This window comes from Lonchura striata, chromosome 6 (assembly GCF_046129695.1).
Source record: "Lonchura striata isolate bLonStr1 chromosome 6, bLonStr1.mat, whole genome shotgun sequence".
Classification (NCBI taxonomy): Eukaryota; Metazoa; Chordata; class Aves; order Passeriformes; family Estrildidae; genus Lonchura; species Lonchura striata.
Window position 1 is genome coordinate 23,812,443 of NC_134608.1, and position 20,660 is coordinate 23,833,102.

A 20,660-nucleotide genomic window follows, 5' to 3' on the forward strand; every position below is an offset into this window, starting at 1 on the left:
CTGGCATCCCGGCCGCCCAACTGGGGAAGGCTCTACTCGACGGATACTAAAGGAACCGCCGGAGTGACGTGGCATAGGACTAATAAGAACTCAAACGTCACTTCCTTGTAGCCCAATCAGAAAACCACTTCGAGGCCGCTTGTTCCCACCCACCCGGGGCGCATCCTGCTTTCCCACTCTCGATGGGGCCGAGACGCCGGCACGCTCGGGACTCAGGCGAGGGCCAATCACCGCTGCGCTACCAGAGGCGCCTGTGCCCGGCGAGCCAATAGACGGGGCTGTTACTCGACGCTGGCTGAGGGGGCGGCCTGACGGGCGGCGCGTGCCGGGGTCGCTCCTGCCCTCGCATCCCGCCGGAGCGGCGTGGCAGGGAAGCTCCGCAGTGCGCGTCAGCCGTGGCGCCCGGGGCGGCGGCGAGGCTTTAAACCACGCTTTTCCCCGGCTGCAGCCGACGTCGCTCTGGGGCTCCCCGCGGCGGGCAGGGGAACGCACGGGCGCTGTCTAGGAGGCGGCGACACACGGGCGCCCCGCCTGGCTCCAGCACTAGGGTGGGCGGGGCAGCTCCGCAGGAGGGGCGCGTTTGATCCCCGGCTGCCGGCAGCGCCCGAGTCCGCAGACTCTGCAGAGCCTTAACCGAGAGCCCCTTTCCCAGAGCTCCGGCTCACAGTGCTGGGCCGCCCCGCCTCGGCCGGGAGCTCCCGCGGCTGGCCGGCCCGCCCGGAAGGGGCGGCGGCCCCGGCGATGGCGGACGAGGCGCTGTTCCTGCTGCTGCACGGCGAGATGGTGGCGGGCATGTACCGCGCCGCCGAGCAGGGCGAAGGGGTGAGTGGGGCCGGGGCCGCCGGGGCCGCCCGGCGGTGGCCGCGGCTGACGCTGCGGCCGCGGCGCCTTGTGTCTTGCAGGAGAACGGGCGCTGCACCACCAAGCTGGAGAGCATGGGCTTCCGCGTCGGACAGGGGCTCATCGAGAGGTGAGTGCCAGCCCTGGCAGCCGCTGCTCCTTCTCGGGGCTTTCGCCTCGCCGGTAAAGCACACCTCCGGGCAAAGTGTGGTGGTTTGGCTGGGCGGAGAGCGCGTTCCTCTAACCATCAGTTGTTCTGGCATCTCCTCTTTTTGTATCTCATTCTTGTGGGGACCTGTGCCTGTGTATCATGAGACAGTTTTGGAGTGTATTGTTTTCCTAGTGCTTCCCGTCATGGAAACCGAGTCAGGGTACATGGTTACTTTTAGTACTTAAAATTATCTTTAATTCTACTTTGTTTTGTATGTTTCCTGCTTCTGGTACTTCTAGTTCCTGCTTCATTATTTTTCTGATTTACTTCTTAAGTATAATTTTATGATTGGCTATTACTCTTATTTAGTTTTCGTAAAGTGCTCTCAGCGCTTGCGACTCCGCGACTGAGCAGGTCGGGCTCTTTGGGGACCGGCGCCCTCGTTCCGAGGTCGTGTGGAGACTCTCGAGTTTCTGAAGTCGTGCTTTTCTTAAATAAAGTGGTCCTTTACTGCCAGATAAAGACCCTCAAGGAGGATAAAGGGAGAGAAGTCTGAAATAAGCAAGAGAAAGAAGTCCCTCCTGAAAAATGGGAACAAGTTTTATATGCTTGTTCCTATGTTAGAGCTGTTTTGCCTAATTGAAGGACTTCTTCCAATAAGTAGTATAGGTGTGAGCATTTTGTTTATCTTCTGTTTTGATACCTTGTTGAAGATAAAACTGATGGAGCACTTTCCACCTTTCTGTATGTCAACTATGTTTGATAATTATGGAATTAAAACAATATATTCTGCTATCATATTGCAGATACTAAGATAACACTTTGTTGCTCAAGTTAAAATATTTGATGAATGGACAGTGAGGGTAGAATGGTACTACACGATGGCTGGAAAACTAATTTCTATAATAACCTCAAAAATTATGTATAGTACCATTAAAAATTATTTCTATGTTAAATTGGTCAGGTTATGTATACCACTCAGTGTTATCTCACTTTTCTCTTAGGTTTACAAAAGACACTGCCAGGTTCAAGGATGAATTAGATATTATGAAGTTCATTTGCAAAGATTTTTGGACAACGGTATTCAAGAAACAAATAGATAACCTAAGGACTAATCACCAGGTATTAATGCTGAAGATTAAGATTTAATGTAGAAAATTGGTGAGAGTTTTGAGTTGCTAGTGCATTTTTTGTTTTGCTTGGTCAGAAGTAATTACCAGATGAGAAATCCAAAATGTTCCATATTTGTTTTGTTTAAAAAGTGTGTTTTTCAATATTCATATTATCATGTAGCTTTAGAATACAATTTAGTAATTGCCTTTATAATGTCTTTATTGCCTCCCTGTTTGAAAAGACTAAATGCTTTGAATTTCATATGCACTGTTGCAGTGTGACAGAAAGGACAGTAATGATTACAATTGATGAACATTTAAACAAGAACTTTTAAATCTGTCTCTTAATAAATGTTAGTAGAAAAATAGTGAAAAAGTGATGTTACTCTCTTAGCATTTATTTAAATAGAATAGCTGCAGTGAATTGACTTTTTTACTTTGAAGAATGTTAAGAGTTTTCAGCAGTTGAGACAGTTGTAATCTATTGAAAATACTTGTATAAGAAGCAGTGGAGAAACTTCTCAGATTTGCCTGTTGGTGACATTGTACTGTATCCATGTGCTTTCCTATATCAACAGCCAGAGTTCTTAAAGACAGATCAAAATAACTTAAGGAGCCATTTTACTAGACTAAAAAATCTTTTTCCTAATTGAATTACTTGGTTTTCTTACAGCCATTTCCCTGTTGTGTCAAATTGGGAAGAAAAGGATTTGTACAAGGATTGTGATGAATATATAGGTTTTATTTTACATGGACTTAATCACGTAATAAGAGATAATTATTACTTTAGAAATCTGGGGATTTAGTTCAAAAAAGCTGTAGTATTGAGCTTAAGGTCTTAATTGTATATGCAGCCTTATTTTAAGTTCAAGGCTTGTGAAATTCCGAAGTAGCACATTAGCAAGGAAATTAATATGACCGGTGTAGATAAAGCTATACTGAGTTTATACTTAATTTATTAAGATGCCTATTGTTGCACAAAATTGTATTGTAGAAAACACCAGACCTTTACTTTGATTGTCTGCTGGGTGTTGTTGCCTGTACTGCTATTAAGTAATACCCCACTGAATTTGAGAATAAGAATAGAGATGTGCAAAACCCAATGAAGATGAAGATTTGAATGTAAAACCAGTATGCATTTGATATATTACCAGAGACTTTGTAATATAGAACTATTTTTTTCTGATCACTGGAAGTACTCTTCCAAGAAGAAATGTACATAAACATTTTTTAGGGTTAACTGATCATGTTATTATCTAGAGTTTTTTTGTATATTCACAATTAAGAATATTTTATTTTGATATTCCTTGCAAGTAAATAATGCAATTTAAACTTAAATCACATATGACTTAATCTAAAATTTTATTTTTCAACCTTATATATTTTATCTACAAATCAAATCCATTCACAGAAAATGTGGGGTTTATATTACTGCACATTTAATTAAACCTCTCAATTTTCTCTTTTTAAACAGGGTATTTATGTCCTTCAAGACAATAAATTCCGTCTCTTGACACAAATGTCTGCAGGAAAGCAGTATTTAGAGCATGCACCAAAGGTACCCTTGGATTTTATGTGGGGCAGGGTCTACCAGTTTCATTTTAATTACCTTGATCTATTAATAACTTTAAATTTTGTAATTAAATAGATACAAATTCTTCTAAAGAGCACCTAAAGATATGCTTTCAGAGCCTGTGTGCTTTTTACAAAGGCACCCTGTTTTAGAACAGTGGAGTTGATTTATAGTTTGAAAAATGGTCATAGTTGTTGTGCAACTTGCTGCTGTTACACTTGAGTTACTTCATGGTGCAGGTGCTTGTCTGCCACTACCTGCCAGTGTCACACAGATTCTTTCTCTTTGGGAAGCATGTTTTCAGAAACCTTTAAAATTCCCAAAACATATTTGGATGATGCTATTTGTTACATAAAACAAGCCTCTGATATTATGTGAACATTCAGAAAGATCTACCAATTAAAAATAGTTTTGAGTGCAGATACTGAGTTATGGTAATAGCTCTGTATAACCTATCATAGAGTACTTTAGTTCAGGTGGATTAAAAAATGAGACATTAAGTTCTGTTTTATGGTTTCTTAATTCTTGATCTTAGTCTCCCAACTGGCTGCTGTCTTTGGGATTTTTTTTGTGTGTTTGGTGAAATATTTATTCTGTTTTGCAACACATATTTTAAATATCTGCAGGTGCTTGTATTCTAAGGTATGGCCTGCACAAGAATGCTGTCTTGGACTGTTTTTTCTTACCAGTTGCTAATTTTAGCCAAATCTTGGGAATAATTGTTTTAAGGATATTAAGTTCCTACAGGCTTAATGGAAAGAGAAGGTGACTCAGAATACTGCCTCTAATGAGAACAATCTGTGTAGTAAGCTCCACTCTACCAAATATTGGAGGTTTCATCTATTAGAGACCTGACAAAGTCTCAAAACCTCCATGGTTTTCTGTTGTCCAAGTATTGTGTTCTTGAGTACTTATTTTCAATCTTTATCAACAAGCTTCACTGTTGACACTCATTTGAAGTGCAACTTCTTATTTAGTATTTAGCATTCACCTGTGGACTAATCAGAGGAGGCCTATCAAATCTGGGAATAAAGAGTATTGTAACAGCTGAAGTTTCATCAATGCCTGCATGTAAGTAGTACTTGGAGTATTCAATTATTAGCTCACTTGGTAACTTTCCTGACTGACTGTGTTGCTGCTATAAGCATTTTTCAAGGTGGGATTTGTTTGAAGCTGCTGGGCCGTAGGAGCCCATGTGAACTTCAGGATATGGCTTGCTACTGTATCCTTTAGTATTTAGAAAATACTGTCAGAGGATAAGCCTCCATGATGTTGAATGGAAAACAAAACTAAAAAGTTGTATTTACATTTAGAAGCATCAAACATGTAAGGATGTGTGTCCAGAAGGTTATTTGCACAAGGGAAGCTCTTTCTCTATAGGAGTCACTAAGGATGTTAGTGAAGACCATTGTAATTACATAAGCTGCTCCATTAAGTTTCCACCGACTTAGCACAAAACTTCTGTGATGTGGGACATGGCCAGCTTACAGGAAAAAAAAGTTGTTCAGCATGCAAATAGAATTTAAATGCTAAATTTAAATGGTGGCTCAACTGCTTACAATTAAACTGTTAAGATTGAAATGTTCCTTACTATTTATTTGGAAAAAAAAATTACAAGAAAATAATTACTTGGAGAAATAATTCTAACAGTAATATTGTAATCTGACTCTGCTTTTCCTGCAGGTAAATTTCAGGTGATGATACAGAAGATGTAGAGCACATTCAAATCTAGGTATCTACTTTAAAAAGCCTTTGTATGTGGACTCAGTATCTTGGTTCAGTCTTGTATATAACATGTAAATTATAGCAGTATGCAGCACAATTCCAAAATATGTAATAAATGCTCATTGAAATAACACTATGCTTGTGTCTTGGTATGAAATTTATTCTATACTAAAGTAGTAATTTATACATGGTAAAACCCGTGTACTCGCTATATCAGCAAAACATTTCTATTACCAAAAGAGCCTGGAAGACCACAGACAGAGTTTGAGAACAGAAAAATCCTTACCAAGACTAAATTTGAATAAGAAACAAATGCACGTTGTGTTGCCTGACTAGAATGCCCAACTGCTACCTTTCCCCATTCGCTCTGAACTGGGAGGCAACGATTGCTTTTGTATTTCTTTGATGGAGCCTGATAACATGTGAACTAACAGCTCACACATCATTAAAGATATTAGGCGAGACCTTTGTAGGATTGTAGTTTGGGGCAGGAGAAGAAAACTTGTTTTTACATAGTTCAACAGTTTCTCCTGTCCCTAAAATTAGCAATTGTTCCTTGTGTCAGGATGATTTATGCCTAAGGGCATCTATACTGGCCAAAGAAGGAAATTTATTCCACCTTGTTATACATAAACTCAACATTATTGTAATTGTTTTTAATTGCTAGCTATGGTTTACTTCTGCAATGTACTACTCAAAAAGTAGTAATGTTTACATGAAACAATTGTTTCAGTAACGTGTTGGCTATAATTGAACTGTTGAGCAATGCTAAAACTCAGGCACCAAAACCTTAAAAAACATGTTTAGCCCTAACTCTAAATTTCTATAGTAAGGCTGCCATTAAATAATATGGAGTAAGAAAGCCCACAATGTTTAAGAACAGTCTTTAAAATACTTTAGTTTTATTTTAAAAGTCCTCAATAAGTCTGTTAGAAAAAGAATAGTAATTTGTAATGTAACCTCAGACTTCACCTAATAACAGTGTCCATAGATTACTCTGATGGTAGAAATTTCTAACCAAGAATGTAGTTTACAAAGGGAGGAGCTTGAGAGATGATGCTGGACGCTTCAGTTACCACTTTACAATGATGGTTATGATGGTATTGGAGACACTGAATCTCAGCTAAAACTCAGCTGATGTTATTCACAGCTGTCCCAAATGCTTTAGTGTGAGGGTGTTCTGAAGGGGTTGTGTAATACTTCAGGTCTCAACAGTGCAGTGTCTTGCTGTTAACTCTGATACTGCTGTTTGTACTGTGGCAATGCAAAATACTGAACGTTCTCAATACAGCCTAGGAAGGCTCATCAGCCAGGTCACGTTGATCGAAGTACCTAGGAATGAAGCGGAACATGGTAAGAAACATCCAATGCAACATATTCCTTACTTCAAGTTGTCCAACACATGCTTTCTAGCTCATCTTTTAGTATTTCTATCATAATTATGGCTTCATGGTTCAGGGGGCTCATCTGAAGGCAGGAGTAAGCTTACTTTTCTCTTAGGTATATCTTAGATCCTTTCAGCTAAGTATATTTGCTATATTGGCCCAACGTAATTTTACTGACTTTCACTTTTACAAGGATTTAGGTTAGTACAAATAATCACACATTTACGCTGGACATACATTACTGGTTGAGGTGTATAAGTTGCATTACCTACTAACTAAGCAGATTATCAAGTTCAGAGCTGATATTTGTTCTTCATTCTTGCTCTCCTGGAAAAGAGAGAAATATTACAGCAATTCTTTTGTTTCCTGTGTCAAATAGAGAAGCTGTTACAAGCCATGTTATGTTCATTCTCAAGCAAACTTAAGACATAAAAAATTAACTAAGACTTCTGAAATATGATCCTTCTTACCTGCTAAATTCACCAAGTCCTCTGCACAGTTACATTAAATCTTACCTCCAGTGCCCTGACTTCTGAACATCGTCTTGCCAGCTGTCGAATAAGGGAGTGAGCTTCAGGTAGCAAAGGTTTTTCAAGGCATGCTAACAGTGCATAAAGCCATCTACCCTGTAAGGATTCAAATAACAAAGTTTTAATTCTGAGCATTTCCTTGAAGAGTCAAGCAATTCATGTTCTATAGAGCAGAACTGAAGTGTAGGTCTCAAAACATAACTGCATTCAAGTGCTACATGCAATAACGGAATTTTCAAAACCACATTGGACACTATATGGTTCTGTGTCTCTAGGTAAGACTCTTGTGAGCACTACTCCTGGGTTTCCTGGCATTTTTTTGAATGCTGGCCAAGATATAAATTATTACAGCTGATGCTATTATAGTCTGAAGGAAGGATTATTTTAGTAATTATTTTAATATTTTAGTATTATTACTTGGCTATTAATGTTTAACTTCACAATCTGTGAAAAAGCATTCCTGAAGACTGTATGTATGAACTCAGATCTTTATGGAATTAGTGGTTAGATCTGCTTGAAGATTTGCACCACCTGTGAAAATATTTTTCTTTGAGTTTTACATCTCTGAATTCTACTGCATTCTTACAAACCTAATTTCTGGTACCAGTCTAACTTCATAATTTAATCACAGTGTCTAGTGGCCTTCATTCTGGGACCTAACCTAAAAGTCATTGTGCACATTCTCTGCAACATACATACTGGTTAAAAAGAAAACAGTCTTCTTTAAGAAAGGACAGAACATGAAAGGTCTTTAAGTGACTGAAAAAAAAAAGAGTGAAACTATGATAAGCATCATGTTATTTTTCATTACTCTTTTGCTTTGTGGTACTGAAGGAGATGAGAAGACCACCAAGGTCTTCTGTAGATACGGAGCCATTACACAGCTGGTCAGTCTAGCTGTGGTCAAACTCCATGCCAATGTAGCCTGTCAATCAGGAGTTCTTAGTAGGTTTGACTTTTCACCATGTGAATGCAGCTAAGCTTTCTGGTCTACGCTTCATGTGGAAAGATTAAATGTGTCTTTGCCAGCACACTGTAATGAGCCTCCAAACTAAACTGGAGGCAAATAGTGTGCAGCACTGTGACAGAACCAAAGCTGCTGTGATCTCTCCTCTCCTAAACCTTGATACTCATCGAGTCTCATGGCTTAAGTTAGTGGGGCAAGTAATACAAAGGGGAGGGAGTTTGGGTAGTATTTTTTATGTCTGTATCTGTTAACTTTTATAATTTTAGCCTTCCAAAAACAAATGTGAATACTTATTTTAGTATCTAATCAAGAAAGTTTTGAAAGTAACAATACGATACAACCATCTAGAGAACTCTTGAGAAAATTAAAATAGTTTAATAGAAAACTAAGAACAATTTATTCTTTGTTTAATGGATTCATGTGCAAGTAGTTAGAATAAATTAAAAATTACCAGTTCTGGAGTAAATTTTTTCTCTCCAAACCAGCTTATCAGGTATTCTAAGACACTGGTTACTGTTGCCTTCAAAAGAGGAACAGAAAGAGACAATATAGTATCTGCAATGTTTTGCTTTGCTGCTCTTCTACCTGAAGGACTTTACTATATAAAAAGTATTTCTACTCCGCAGTATTTATTCCAGTTTGAAGTTACATGTAAGGGTAAAGTAAGTGTTGAAGTACCACTTTTGAAAAGGAGTTTGTATGAAATGAATTAAGTCTATGTTAATGTAAAGTTATGGATAAGTAGCTACAGATTAGGAAAGAAGCATCACACTGACTGGTTGCTTGGTTGGTTGTGTATAATGGTGGTAAGTGGGAAATGGAGTAAAGGAAAGAGAAATGTGGTTCTTCTAGCCTTTCAATGTACATAGAAATACACAATCAAATGGAAGGAGCACACTTAAAACACTAAATGAGAAATATAAAAACATTTTAAAGCATTTATTGGGGTAGTCAGCAAAAATTCAAACATTACATGTGCTATAGAGAAACTACAGCAACAAAATACTTTCAGAACTAGTAATGAAAAATCTTTGCTCCTAAAGTTGTTTGTACCTGAATGTGAGACAAATACATATTTTCCTTTTGAGTGTACAATTGATAGAATTTGTAATAACTGCCTACTCTAGACAAAGAAAAATAGGTAAGCCTTCTGCAACAGAACATGAGAAATAATGATTTAGGCAATGTCACGATATGATTCTAAGAGGTAGGCTTACCTGATTCATCCTGCTTACAATACTTAGCAAAGGGGGAAACCCCACCTGAAAAAGCAAGTTAGAAAATGCAAACATTATCACAAACATCTTTGTTCTAATTTAGAACGTACTAAGATTTTAATTTGATGTTCAGACACTTGTAGTGATTTGAAAGTCTGTTCTGAGCTTTGAAATTTATTTAAAAAGTATCTTCAAGAAAGTTGAAGGTCCAGTGAAGTATCAGAGCACCTTGCTTCTACTGTTACTTGTTAAAGTTTTATTTTTTCAAAATTATGTAGTAAAGAATATGTTTGTAGGGTATCACATATGGAGGAGTGTAACCACATATCACTATGCAACAAAACACTAAAGCAGACTATGAAGAAACCTTCTATTCTGTTCAGTGAAACAAAGTAATAACTTTAGCTGATAAGAGATAAAGGAACTCTTCAAATTTTGACTGAAGACTTAACTCCTGCTTCATTTAGTTTCTGCATAAAAAGAATATACACTGGGACTTTCTGAGCTTACCAGAGCCTACTTTCTATTTGGCACAAAGTAGTAATAAACATTAAGATTGTTTCTGGCAGTTAGTCTAGAAAATAACTGCTGAAAATTAACTAGAAGTCCTATACTCACCTTCAAGTAATCAATTCCTAAATTTTCATTATCAGATAGTACATCTATTTCTGAGTATACTCTTTCCCCGAGGCAGAACTTCTTCCAGCCTTCTTCATCCTCTGATTTTGGCTAAAGTAAATAAAAAGAAATGAAAACTGTGTAATACTGTTATCTTGAAGACACTGGAGAAAAGGCTTAAATTGTTACATGCAACTATAAAGCAAGATTAACTGTGGATTGAATAACTGGGAAAACAAACCAGAGAGCACTGTTATGAATTCTACTCACCATAGTAACATTGCTGTCCAAATGTTGTGACCGCCAGTGATTCCTGTGCTTGTTCAGGCTCTGAGTAATTAAAACAAAGTCAAATCCCAGTTTAACTCTGCAGTTATTTTATCCTAGCCACAAGGGCTCTTCATAATTCTTAAAATGCATAAAAAATATGTTTTATGACTTTCTATATATCCACTAGATATATAGCCAGCACAACTGGCTAAATATTTCCCATGCCTCTTAGCAGAAATGTAATTAAGAATTTCATGCTGGGATTTTGGAAGTAATGTTAAAGCTGAAGGCATTTTGAAGTCTATTACATAAGGTTAAGCTGATGCAGTAAGCTTTAACAGTCTTCTAGACTTTTCTTGTTAGAACAATCTAAGAGAAAACACAGTTTGAGTTAATCCAAAAGCATGCATAAAGCCAATATCCTGTTTCCAACAGTGGTCTGTACCTGTATCAGAGGTCTACAGAACTGTAAAAAAGAAGGCAAGTGTGGATTCTTATCACATTTCTACCTGGCAGGAATCCTGTGTAAGACAAATTGGCCTGCTTAACAGTTACTTGTAGAGAGCTGTAAATGTTCTGTAGCAGAAGGAATTTGTCTTCCACTCCACTTGTTCCTGTAGCTGTATAAAAGAGCACTAAAAATGCTCTAAGTAACAGCAGCTGATGCAATGGTTGAACAAGTGAATTCTGATGCTCTTTCTTGGTTTTAAATATTTAGGATAGTCTCATATTTCACAATGTTAATTCTGGCACAGATTAAATGACAAATGATTTGAGCATAAAAGAAATACCTATTCAGTGAATAAGCCTTTAGATATCAGTCTCTTTAATTCTGCTAAAACTTTAGAGTACGCCTAATACTACAGGATACAATGTGATCCCCCGCAGAAACAGGGGTAGCTCAGTTACTGTTTACAATGTAGATGCAGTAGTACAGATCTCCTCCTTCACTTGAGTGAGGGAAAGAGGGGGAGATGTTAGAATCCTAAATTTTCCTCCATGAAAAAAACACGGTACATGAGCTCATGCAGAGTTCAGTGCTAGAGCAGCTCCTAGCTGGTCACACCTCAGTACTTGAGGGACTCTACAATGCAGTATCAATGCACTGTAAACATGCTGTCTGCAGCAGTGGAATCACAAATTACCTCCACCTATATTTTTATTATATTTTCAATTCATCCTGCTTGAACTGTGCATAGAGAATAATAGAATCATAGATTTGGGCTGGAAGGGGCCTTCACAGGCCATCTAGTCCAGCCCCTCTCCCATGGGCAGGCACATCTTCAACTAGCTCAGGCTCAGAACCCCATCCAACCTGACCTTTAGTGGTTTTGAGGGATGGGGCATCCACCCCTCTCTGGGCAACCTGTGCCAGTGTTTCACCACCTTCACTGTAAAAAAAATTCTTCCTTATAGCTAATTGAAATCAATCCTCCTTTAGTTTAAAACTTTAGCAAAGCTTAGCTGAACTTAGAACCTTTACCCTTTGAGACTGCTTATTTTCTGTTCTTGTGTTATTTCAAGCAGGGTGCAAATGTATCAGGAAAGATGAAAGTCTGTGCTAATTCTACAACCTTACAAATATGTTTTACCAAATCAGTATGTCTCCTCATAATGGGTTGCCACCTCTGTCAACAGGTTTCTAAATGCACTTTATGAATCTCCTGATGGGTTAGAATCCACTTTGTTCTTAGTTAATATTAAGTTCTGCAGAACATTTCCTGCTAGCACTATGTTTTAATATAACTGCATAACATCATAGGGGTTTTTGTCCTTCCTCAACCATGCCTTTTAATTTAATCAAAATACAGAGAATTTCTTAAACTTGACTCTCAAGAGTTTCATCAGAGGTTTAAAAGCCACACAGTATATGCTCAATTAGCTTTCAAGAACTTAAAACACTTGCCTATAAACTTCTATCCTGCAACAAAATCGCAACACTTCTCTACTAGATGTAAAGTTATCCCCTATAAAGCACAGATATGTTCTATCTAGACCATGCAAGACCCCTCACAGACTATCTTGTACCTGACGAACAGCTGAGAAATTGGCCACTTGCTGCTGCTGCCACTTGAGCGTTGGAGAGTATCCTTCAGGAGCAGGCTGACATCCAGAAATCTGAGAAAACACTGGTAATAATTATAATGTAAAGAGATCTGCATAAGAAGAATCCTTAAGGACAAGAGAATCAGTAAATGTTTACTATCAGGTCAACAATATCCTTGAACTCTCCATCTAAGAAAGGTAATTTCATGACCACATCCAAGGCTGAGTTAAGATTTTGGCTTAGACAAATTTGACACTTCTCATATGTACATAAGAAGGAAAACTAAGTGTTCAAAATACATTGTCAAATAATTACTTAAGGTCTTCCTTTCAGCAATTGTTCTGCTTTAATCTCCCTGCTCATAAAAAAATGGATGCAGCTTCCTTATCTGGGACAGATACTATCAATCTTAGGCAGTCTTCCTGTGAAGATAGTAGTTGAGGAAGACAGAAGACCATAAAACCATCTAGAAAATTAAATTTGATAGTTAAGTAGATATAACTGCTTTAAAGATTAGCATGAAAGGGTTATTAAACAAAATCTTTCTACAAGTGCTTAAGAATGTCACTACAAACAGATGAGACAGATGAAGAGAATGGCTACAGAAGTTACAAAGTCATATCAGTATTAGAAACTTTCTTTGAGAAATCTAGTAGGGCAATCTCAGATTACATCGTTGTCGTTGGAGAAAGGCAAACTATTTGAAAACAGATTAAAAACCAAGCTGGCAGGGCAATGCAACAACAGAAAAATCTGCTTCAACAGTAAGGAGAAGTTCCAATAAAATATTCCTTCCAAAAGGAAAGTGGTACTAGAATTTAATGTAACTTTAGTAAAGCTTAGCTGCACTTACTACCCTTATGCTAAATATAGACTTAAACCCAAAGACAGGTATGGATATGTTTTTCTTCTAAAATTTATGCAGGTTTAAATTTATGCAGGATTAAATAATTGTAAGATTTAATGCAACATTTGATTTCCTTACACAGTAAAATAGTCAGCTGTGTATCAAATAGTATGGGGATTATCAATTTAATAATTTAGAAATACTGCTGTTACCCAGCAGGTGAGCAGGGGTTTCTTCAAACACAGACATTTAATTCTGTAGATGCTTTTAGAATCTAGCAGTGCTATTCAGTTATGCCAATGACTCCCCCAAAGTAATACAAACATCATTATAGGAACATCTCTCCCGGTTTCCCCCCTACTCAAAACGTGCAAAAGCTCTCAAACTTACTGAAATGTTTACTGTCGGCTTCTTCTTCAATTTTCTGGGATCTATTTGCGCCACAACAACGTCAGGACATCGCGCTGCTTCAATCCTACAAAACAGAATCAAGTGGGCTGCATTTTTTTCTTTCATGTGACAGGTCGGTATATACCGGATGTCTTTGAAATACTCATAAAAATCATGGAGGGACCAATCAATATCATTGAGTCCAACTCCGTGCACACGACAGCCCAGAAATCACACCCTGTGCCCGACGGCGCTGTCCAAATGTTTCCCGAACTCTGTCATGAGCTGTTCAGTGCTCAGCCACCCTCTGGGTGAAAAACCTTTTCCTGATAGCCAGCCCAAACCTCCCTTGACACGGCTTCATGTCGTTTCCTGGAATCGTGTCGCCGGTCACGACAAGGAAGAGATCGGTGCCCGCCCGTTTTAAAGCAGGTGTTTAAACACCGGTGTGAAAGCACCGGCTGTGCCGGCGAGGGCAGCACGGCGCGGCCGCCCTGGCGCGCCCGAAGCCCGGCCCGGGCAGCACCGGCTGCCCCGCCACACTCGCGGAGAGGCGACGGGCCCGGGCCCGGCCCCACCGCCCCGCCACTCACTGGACGCGCTTCAGATACTCCTGGGGCGTCCTGGGAGGCACGGTGGGATCGAAGTCCTCGGCCAGGTCGCAGTCGCCCACGGGCAGCAGCCGCGGCATCAGCTCCTCCAGGCCCGGCTCCATGGCCCCGCGCGGCTCTCGCGAGAGCGGCGCTGCCGCGCGGCGCGCGCCTCGGCCCGGCGCCGCTGGGCGCGCCCCGCGCCCGGCGTCGTGGTTGTCCGGGCGGTTGTCCTCCCGCCGGGGAGCACAACAAGCATGGCCGAAGAGCAGCGGCAGAAGAGGGGTTGCCAATCCACTGCCCATCAAACTACGCCTATTTTTGTGGTGAAGAGGCGTAAACCTTTAATAGCTTCCTTCATTAGCCGCTGTGACATTATTCTAATATGCTGTAGTTTTTGCCAAAAATTCTTTAAAGCTCACCCGTTAGTACGCTCTTATTTTACTTGTGAAAACCCAGTATTCGTAATATTTGTCCCTTTCTTGAAATGCTTTGAGATCTGTGGTTAAAGTCAGTTATATAGAAGTTAATGATTTTAAATTTACAGAGTTCCCATTCTGGAAGGATCAATGCCTGAGCTGTTGCTGTATGAATTTTTCTGAAGACTACAATGTGAAAGCATCCACATGTCAGAAAGCAAGGTAGCATCTGTGTTATAAGTTGAGGCGAATAATTTGATTCAGCCTTTTAAGATCAATTAATAATTTTATTAATTACAGCAAGCGATAGCAAGCAAAACAGCGCTGGGTTCAGCTGGGAGCCTGGCTCCGCCAAAAGCTGACAACCTTTCCTTCTCTTCAGTCCCTTTTTATCTTGCATGAGTGGGGGTGATGAGTCTCGTTCCACCGTGGTTATCAGTCCCAAAAACAATGGATTTTACAAGTGGGGTGGTGTGTCTTCTTCCACTTCGGTTTATCAGTTTTCAGCAACAATGGGTTTCCACTGCGGTTATCAGTTCCAGCCAGTCCTGCAAAATCTTTCACAATCTTTGTGGTTACCAGTCAAGCCTGCAAATTCCATGTCCCGACTTCCCCCCCTTTTATCCTAATTTCATACTTTTGATGAACAAACAAGTCAATGCAGTTTCTCACATCTGCACAAAGGGGCATTGTTTCCCAGGTGAGACAAAAAGTGAAAGGGTGATGCTGTAATCATTTACATTGTGTATTATGAAATTCCTGTTACACAAATGTCCATCAGTATATTATCTCTTCAATTAGTTCTGCAGTGTTAGATTTAATATTTCAGAGTAGTTTGAGATACTTCTGACATAAGTTAAAAAAAAAAAAACAACGTTTTCTTTTTAACCCCCTGCAAGCCTGTATTTCAGTAGTTCTAAATAAACATCTGCCTTAACTCCTCCTCTCCAATGGCTTTTGTTTGTTTTAAATTGTTTCCAAAAGCACCTACGTGTACCAGGGAGATTTTTTTTCCTGAAACCCGGATCTAACGTCTTAGTTGAGTATGCAACAATTGCAGTCACCACTAGAAATAAAACTTGCCTACTTAAACCTACAGTGATAACTCTGGAAAGGCTGATGATCAAGACAAAAACTTTGGTGAGTCCAGCTATATAAAGTTCTTTTATAATACTTTAGTAATATTCAGAACTTATTTTTCCTATTTGTTGTAAAGTCCAGAACTACGAACTTCATAGAATCAAGCGAATCCACAGATATACGCTTCAAATATACTTCCTATCTTTAGATCACTTTTTATTCAACTTTCCATTGATACTTGTTAAGCAAAGCAACATATTTTTAATTATTGCAGATAGTATTTCTTACCAACAATGCTGATGCAATGGCTAGCAAATATGACTCAGTGGAGAAAGAGGAAAATGAAATTGGAAATGTATATATTTCTTCTCACCTGCTTAGGCATTAAGGAAGAGTGCCTTCCCCAAGAAAGGTTGCATTAATGGATATGCCTCATTGGCTAAAAAACCAAACCAAAACAAAGTAACATATAAATTCTGCATTATGAAAAATTAAAATGTTTTCAAATCTACATTCTAGATATGAATATGGAGAGCTAGCAAAATATTTTCTTATAATGAATAAATGAGTTTATATCTATTTTCTACTTTTCTTTCTCCTTGATTTTCTCTGTGGTTAGCAGCGTCATAACAGCTGCATGACTTTAAGTTTAGAGCATTGGACTGAGTTATTATGTAATGAAATTTAATTGTACTGAAGATTAATTTAAAATACTGAATATATTTTATTTGTAGTAAACTTTCAGAGTAGTATACTTTGCTGTTTTCCCTTCTTGCCCTTTGAGTGTCTTTAAATGTCAGATGCCTCTTTTTCTCTTATTTATAGAGTTCATCCTGCATTTTAGACTTCAGGACTTGCCTCTTTTTTGGGGAATTTTCTGAAAATGTTTCACAAGTTATTTGAATACTTTTGAAATTACAACACTGAGTAATTTGCTGTGCATCTGTTTGAAGTGTGGTAGGGTTTGGGGGTTGGTCTGTTTTTTTCTTTTTTTCTTTTGAGTTCAGGGTGAGGATGTTACATGTCATTGGCAAGCTCTTGCTTAATACTCCCACAAATGGCAGTGAGATTTGTGAACAAGAAAATTAAAAATCCCTCCCATAAATTCTGCTGTTGCTTAACTGTTCATGTTTTTAGTCTGAAGAGGACTGGTAAACCATACTGGAGAGAGCAATGGCAAAGAAATTCTATCATAATCACATCTGACATATAAAAAAAGAGGGTAAAGTTGTTTTAGTAATTTGTATTTGCTTGATGGTCACAGAATATTTTCCGAGTTGCAATGAAGGAGGCAGGATATGGTAGCCAGTCAGCAGAATGTTTTCCAGTCCTCCCCCATGTCTGGATTAATTGCACTACGACATCTCAGGAAAGACAGAAGTTATTGTTCTGGCCTTTCATGACAGCCTTGTGAAAAACAATTCCTAAAACTGAAGAGTTATCTGTTAACTTCAGTTTGTGGATAAAAAAGCTGACCACACTAACAAGATAAAGGATTGTTTCAGGTTTAAACCCCCAGGAATATAACTTCATTTTGTTTTTTCCCCAGGCACTCAGAAGAAACATCTAAACAATCTTCCAGATTAAGAAGTTGCCATAAGTAGTCATGGTGGAAGATGGGAATAAGCCCGGCTGTTTCGATCCCGGAGTTCGTGCCGGACGGAGCAGCCCCGCACAGAGCAGCGCAGCCACCGGCGGGGCCGCCGGCAGCCCCGGGGCCGCGGCACTGCCGCAGGGAGAGACGGCCAAACTGCCCCCGCTGATCGGGATGCACACGACCGACCTTCAGAAGACAGCCGAACAGGGTGGCCAACACACACACGCGAGCAGGAGCTGCCAAGGCGGCGGAGCCACGGTCGGAGCCGCGGGGCGGCTGACGCCGGCCGCGCTGCCCGGGCCGGGCAGGCCGGGGCGGCCGGCGGGCTGTGCCGGGGGCGGGCGGGCGGCGGAGCTCAGCCCGCCCCCGCTCTCTGCCCTTGACGTGGCGCGGACTCTCCCATCAGCCATGTTGGTGCGTCGGCGGCGCCGGGGCGGCTGCGGGCGGGCGGGCGGGGACAGCGAGCGCAGCGGGAGCGGCGGCCGGGACGCGGGTGAGCGCGCAGCGCGGCGCTGAGGGGGAGCCCGGCCCGGCGGAGCTGGGGTGCAGGGAGGGGAGAGGGGCAGCCCCTCCTCTCCCCGCGCTGGGAGGCACGGGCACCCGGCCCGCGGGGCCCCGCACGGCTGTGGGACCCGAAGGGAGCGTGGTGGGAGCTCCCCGCGCCTCCTCCGTGGCGCTGGGGGATCTCCGGGTGCCAGAATTGCTGTCGGGGCCCCCGGCGGCCTGAGAGTCCGGGGCTGCCGCCGGGCGCTGGTCAGCAGTGCCCGCGGCCTCCCGGGCCGGGCGAGCAGCCCCAGCAGCCCCAGCTCGGCCGGGGGCCGGCGGGCAGGGCCTTGAACGGCCGGGGTGAAGGGCAGCGCTCCCCGGCAGCGCCGGGGTGCTCCTGTCCCGGAGCTCCGCTGTAGCTGTGCCGCTGTGCCACTGACGAGGGTGCCTTCCAGTGTAGGTAAAACGAGAAATGCAGGCCCTGCTGCGTTTGATTATGCATTGCTTTTTTTTAAATTTAGGTACCGTAGTTGTTTAAAGTTTTCAGTGAGAGATCTGGGAGGGCAGATTTGGAGGAGGACTGCGTTTGAGTGGTGAAAATGTTAGCAAATTGCTTTAGATAACTATTTAAACTATTGTGCTCATGTATTTTAGTTCTTTGGAACCGAATTTGTATCTGGTATGTAATTTGGTCATAAAAAATGAATTAAGGGTTTATTATTAATCTCTTTTACCAGGTTGTTAGTGCCTAATAATTTGAGAGAAGAGGTGTGTTGTAAGAAAAGTGTGCAGTGAACTGTACTCATTTAGTGGTAGTTAAACACACGGTGCTGTGAGGGACTTCGACCTATCTATGCTGGAAGTCTTACAGTGCTGTAGAGAAAAATGTTTTGATTTTGTATATGCGTGCAAGGATTAGGGGATATTATTATGTGGATATTCTGTATTGGGACATATTTGTCTGTGATGTGGAAACGTTTAAAGGTGCTGATAGTCAACCAGTGACTCTCAATGCAATTCAAGTGTGGCTTCGTTTGTGACACACAGTTGAGGTTGTCAAGGTGTAGGTTTGCAAAGGTATGTTCAGCTGTGGCAGTGGGACGGAGGAAGCAAGCCAGAAAGGACTTCTGGTTTTTCTGGATATCCTAATCTGTAGCAAAGGTAAAGCAGTGGGAACTGTTGCTTTTCAGCTGGCCTGAAAATCCCTTCTCTGAGGTTTTCTGAGGCAGGCAGTGCATATTTTGTGGCACTCAGGTGTCCGAAATTTGGGGTGTAGCCTGTAGGCCAGGAGGGTTTGCTGTTCCTGTGTAATGCAATACATCTCCACACCTATCAGAAAATGTGTCTACATAGCTGTAACAATGATACCGAATGTAACTTGTCAGACCAAGAGTTCCATATTTGATGAATGATGAAATAGGTAAGCATTATTGGCTCTTGAAGAGGAAGAAAAGGACAGAAGAAAAGGTGGAGGAGATCTTGATTATTAGCCACTTTTGCCTTCTGAATATAAAATCCATAATTAATAGAAAATAACAGTATTTAACTCAGTAAATCCAACAAGTCGTTTATGTATCTATGTGTATTAGTGATTAGTCACTGCACACTGGTGTTTGTACATTGCCCTTTCAGGAGCAATAACTGAGTGGTAAAAGTAATACCCATGTACAGCCATTTCAAACATAGCTAGAGCCAAATGTGGAGAAAATGCTTTGAAGTTCAGGGCAGACAGTGTGACACGTTGCAGTGTTTGGAGCTGGATTTTGTGAGTCTATAGTTGCTGCTAGTGAATGGCTGGAATAGCCTTAAGTTGCAATTTTCTCTGTCTTCTCAGGAAATAATTTTTAAATTGAGAGAAAATTAAATTTGTGGTGATAGTGGAGATAGCTGTATTGTGCAGATTCTTGCATTAATAGCCCATTTTTCAGAGATAAAATGCCTTCAACTTTTTTACAAAACATGGATGGATTTTGATTTATTAGGAGAGAAATTTCTTAAATTCTATATCCTCTTCAAATCCCAGGCTCTTCTTTCCTCTCTTATCTGAGTTAATTTCTGTCTCTAATTTCTCTGTAGAATTACAATTTCGAGATATTCTCTCTTTTACTCAGTTTTGTCTCCCCCCTTTTCTGAAATTCGAGTAAAAGCAATGGTAGAAATGCTCTTATGCACAAAGTCTCTCATGCTCCCTGTGTTGTAATTGCCGTGATGTGTTTAGATAGGAGCAGATTTGCTCCTAATATCAGTAAGATGTGCCCATTAAAATATTGTCAGTTGATAATTTCTTAAGGATATTAACTGTGAAATGCAGCACTTCCCTTTGCTTTATGTATTTTGTTAGTCTGTTTTCTTAAAAGTTACAATCAGAATAAAAGTGTTAAGTTAGGCTGTTATTTAAAATAACTTGAAAAATTGTCAATTGTCATAGAAACTAAAGGTGCAATGCCATTATAATTTTGATAGAATTTCTGTGAGCCTCCTGTAATGTATGTAAGATCAGAACTAAGAATATCAGTGTGCTTAGGAGCATTCCTGATTTAAATTTCAACTCAGGAGGATTCCAGCATTTATAATATTCATTAACTTGTTTAAGTTAATGAATATAACACTAATTTTAATATATTATAATAGTTATAATATATATATATATATATAATATTTATTAACTTGTTTAATGAACATTTATAATGTTCATTAACTTGTTACAGTATAAATTGAGACCTAGGAGTATTTCTAGTTCACTTTAGGTGGTTCATGTATGCTTTTACAGTAAATCCTTAATTATTTGGGAGTGTGAGTTTAGATATCCTAGTTCC

General features: G+C 40.3%; 3 protein-coding genes and 1 long non-coding RNA gene across 7 annotated transcripts in view; 2 read left to right on the plus strand and 2 right to left on the minus strand.

The window, feature by feature from the left end:
• Positions 1-513: 513 nt before the first annotated feature.
• Positions 514-5,537, plus strand: TRAPPC6B (trafficking protein particle complex subunit 6B). Its single transcript, XM_021542725.2, has 6 exons — positions 514-822; positions 903-970; positions 1,996-2,113; positions 3,578-3,661; positions 4,654-4,747; positions 5,360-5,537. The coding sequence occupies exons 1-6, from the start codon at positions 742-744 to the stop codon at positions 5,389-5,391; spliced, it is 477 nt and encodes a 158-aa protein (XP_021398400.1). The 5' UTR covers positions 514-741; the 3' UTR covers positions 5,392-5,537.
• A 746-nt stretch (positions 5,538-6,283) lies between these two features.
• GEMIN2 (gem nuclear organelle associated protein 2) lies at positions 6,284-14,425 on the minus strand. 2 transcript variants are annotated; one of them, XM_021542723.3, is made up of 10 exons: positions 14,266-14,425; positions 13,673-13,757; positions 12,417-12,506; positions 10,389-10,448; positions 10,119-10,229; positions 9,501-9,545; positions 8,735-8,803; positions 7,302-7,412; positions 7,055-7,113; positions 6,284-6,733 (listed from the first exon to the last, which is right to left on the minus strand). In XM_021542723.3, exons 1-10 carry the CDS (start codon positions 14,385-14,387, stop codon positions 6,694-6,696), a joined length of 792 nt encoding a protein of 263 aa, XP_021398398.3. In that variant the 5' UTR covers positions 14,388-14,425; the 3' UTR covers positions 6,284-6,693. The 2 variants fall into 2 exon arrangements, with proteins under 2 accessions (XP_021398398.3, XP_077640161.1); XM_077784035.1 differs by lacking the exon at positions 8,735-8,803.
• A 522-nt stretch (positions 14,426-14,947) lies between these two features.
• LOC144246476 (uncharacterized) lies at positions 14,948-17,668 on the minus strand. The gene is made up of 2 exons (XR_013340153.1): positions 16,135-17,668; positions 14,948-15,238 (listed from the first exon to the last, which is right to left on the minus strand). It is a non-coding gene; the product is annotated as an uncharacterized LOC144246476 (long non-coding RNA).
• A 41-nt stretch (positions 17,669-17,709) lies between these two features.
• The window catches only part of SEC23A (SEC23 homolog A, COPII component), a 28,521-nt gene continuing 25,570 nt past the window's right edge, over positions 17,710-20,660 (plus strand). The window contains exon 1 of one of the 3 annotated variants that reach the window (XM_021542720.2): positions 17,710-17,772. The gene's annotated coding sequence lies outside the window, so the exon portion shown is untranslated. Of the gene's footprint in view, positions 17,773-17,814; positions 17,852-18,189; positions 18,305-20,660 lie in introns of those variants that run through there. The other 2 variants (XM_021542719.2, XM_021542722.3) reach the window with 2 other exon arrangements.

Coding starts and splice junctions, on each gene's coding strand:
- GEMIN2 (XM_021542723.3), bottom strand. CDS start 14,387: ATGGAGCCGGGCCTGGAGGAGCTGATGCCGCGGCTGCTGCCCGTGGGC. Junction 12,507..13,672: donor AGCCGACAGTAAACATTTCA/GTAAGTTTGAGA, acceptor GTGTTTTCTCAG/ATTTCTGGATGTCAGCCTGC. Junction 9,546..10,118: donor TAGGAATTGATTACTTGAAG/GTGAGTATAGGA, acceptor TTGCTTTTTCAG/GTGGGGTTTCCCCCTTTGCT.
- TRAPPC6B (XM_021542725.2), top strand. CDS start 742: ATGGCGGACGAGGCGCTGTTCCTGCTGCTGCACGGCGAGATGGTGGCG. Junction 823..902: donor CCGCCGAGCAGGGCGAAGGG/GTGAGTGGGGCC, acceptor TGTGTCTTGCAG/GAGAACGGGCGCTGCACCAC. Junction 4,748..5,359: donor AGTTTCATCAATGCCTGCAT/GTAAGTAGTACT, acceptor CTTTTCCTGCAG/GTAAATTTCAGGTGATGATA.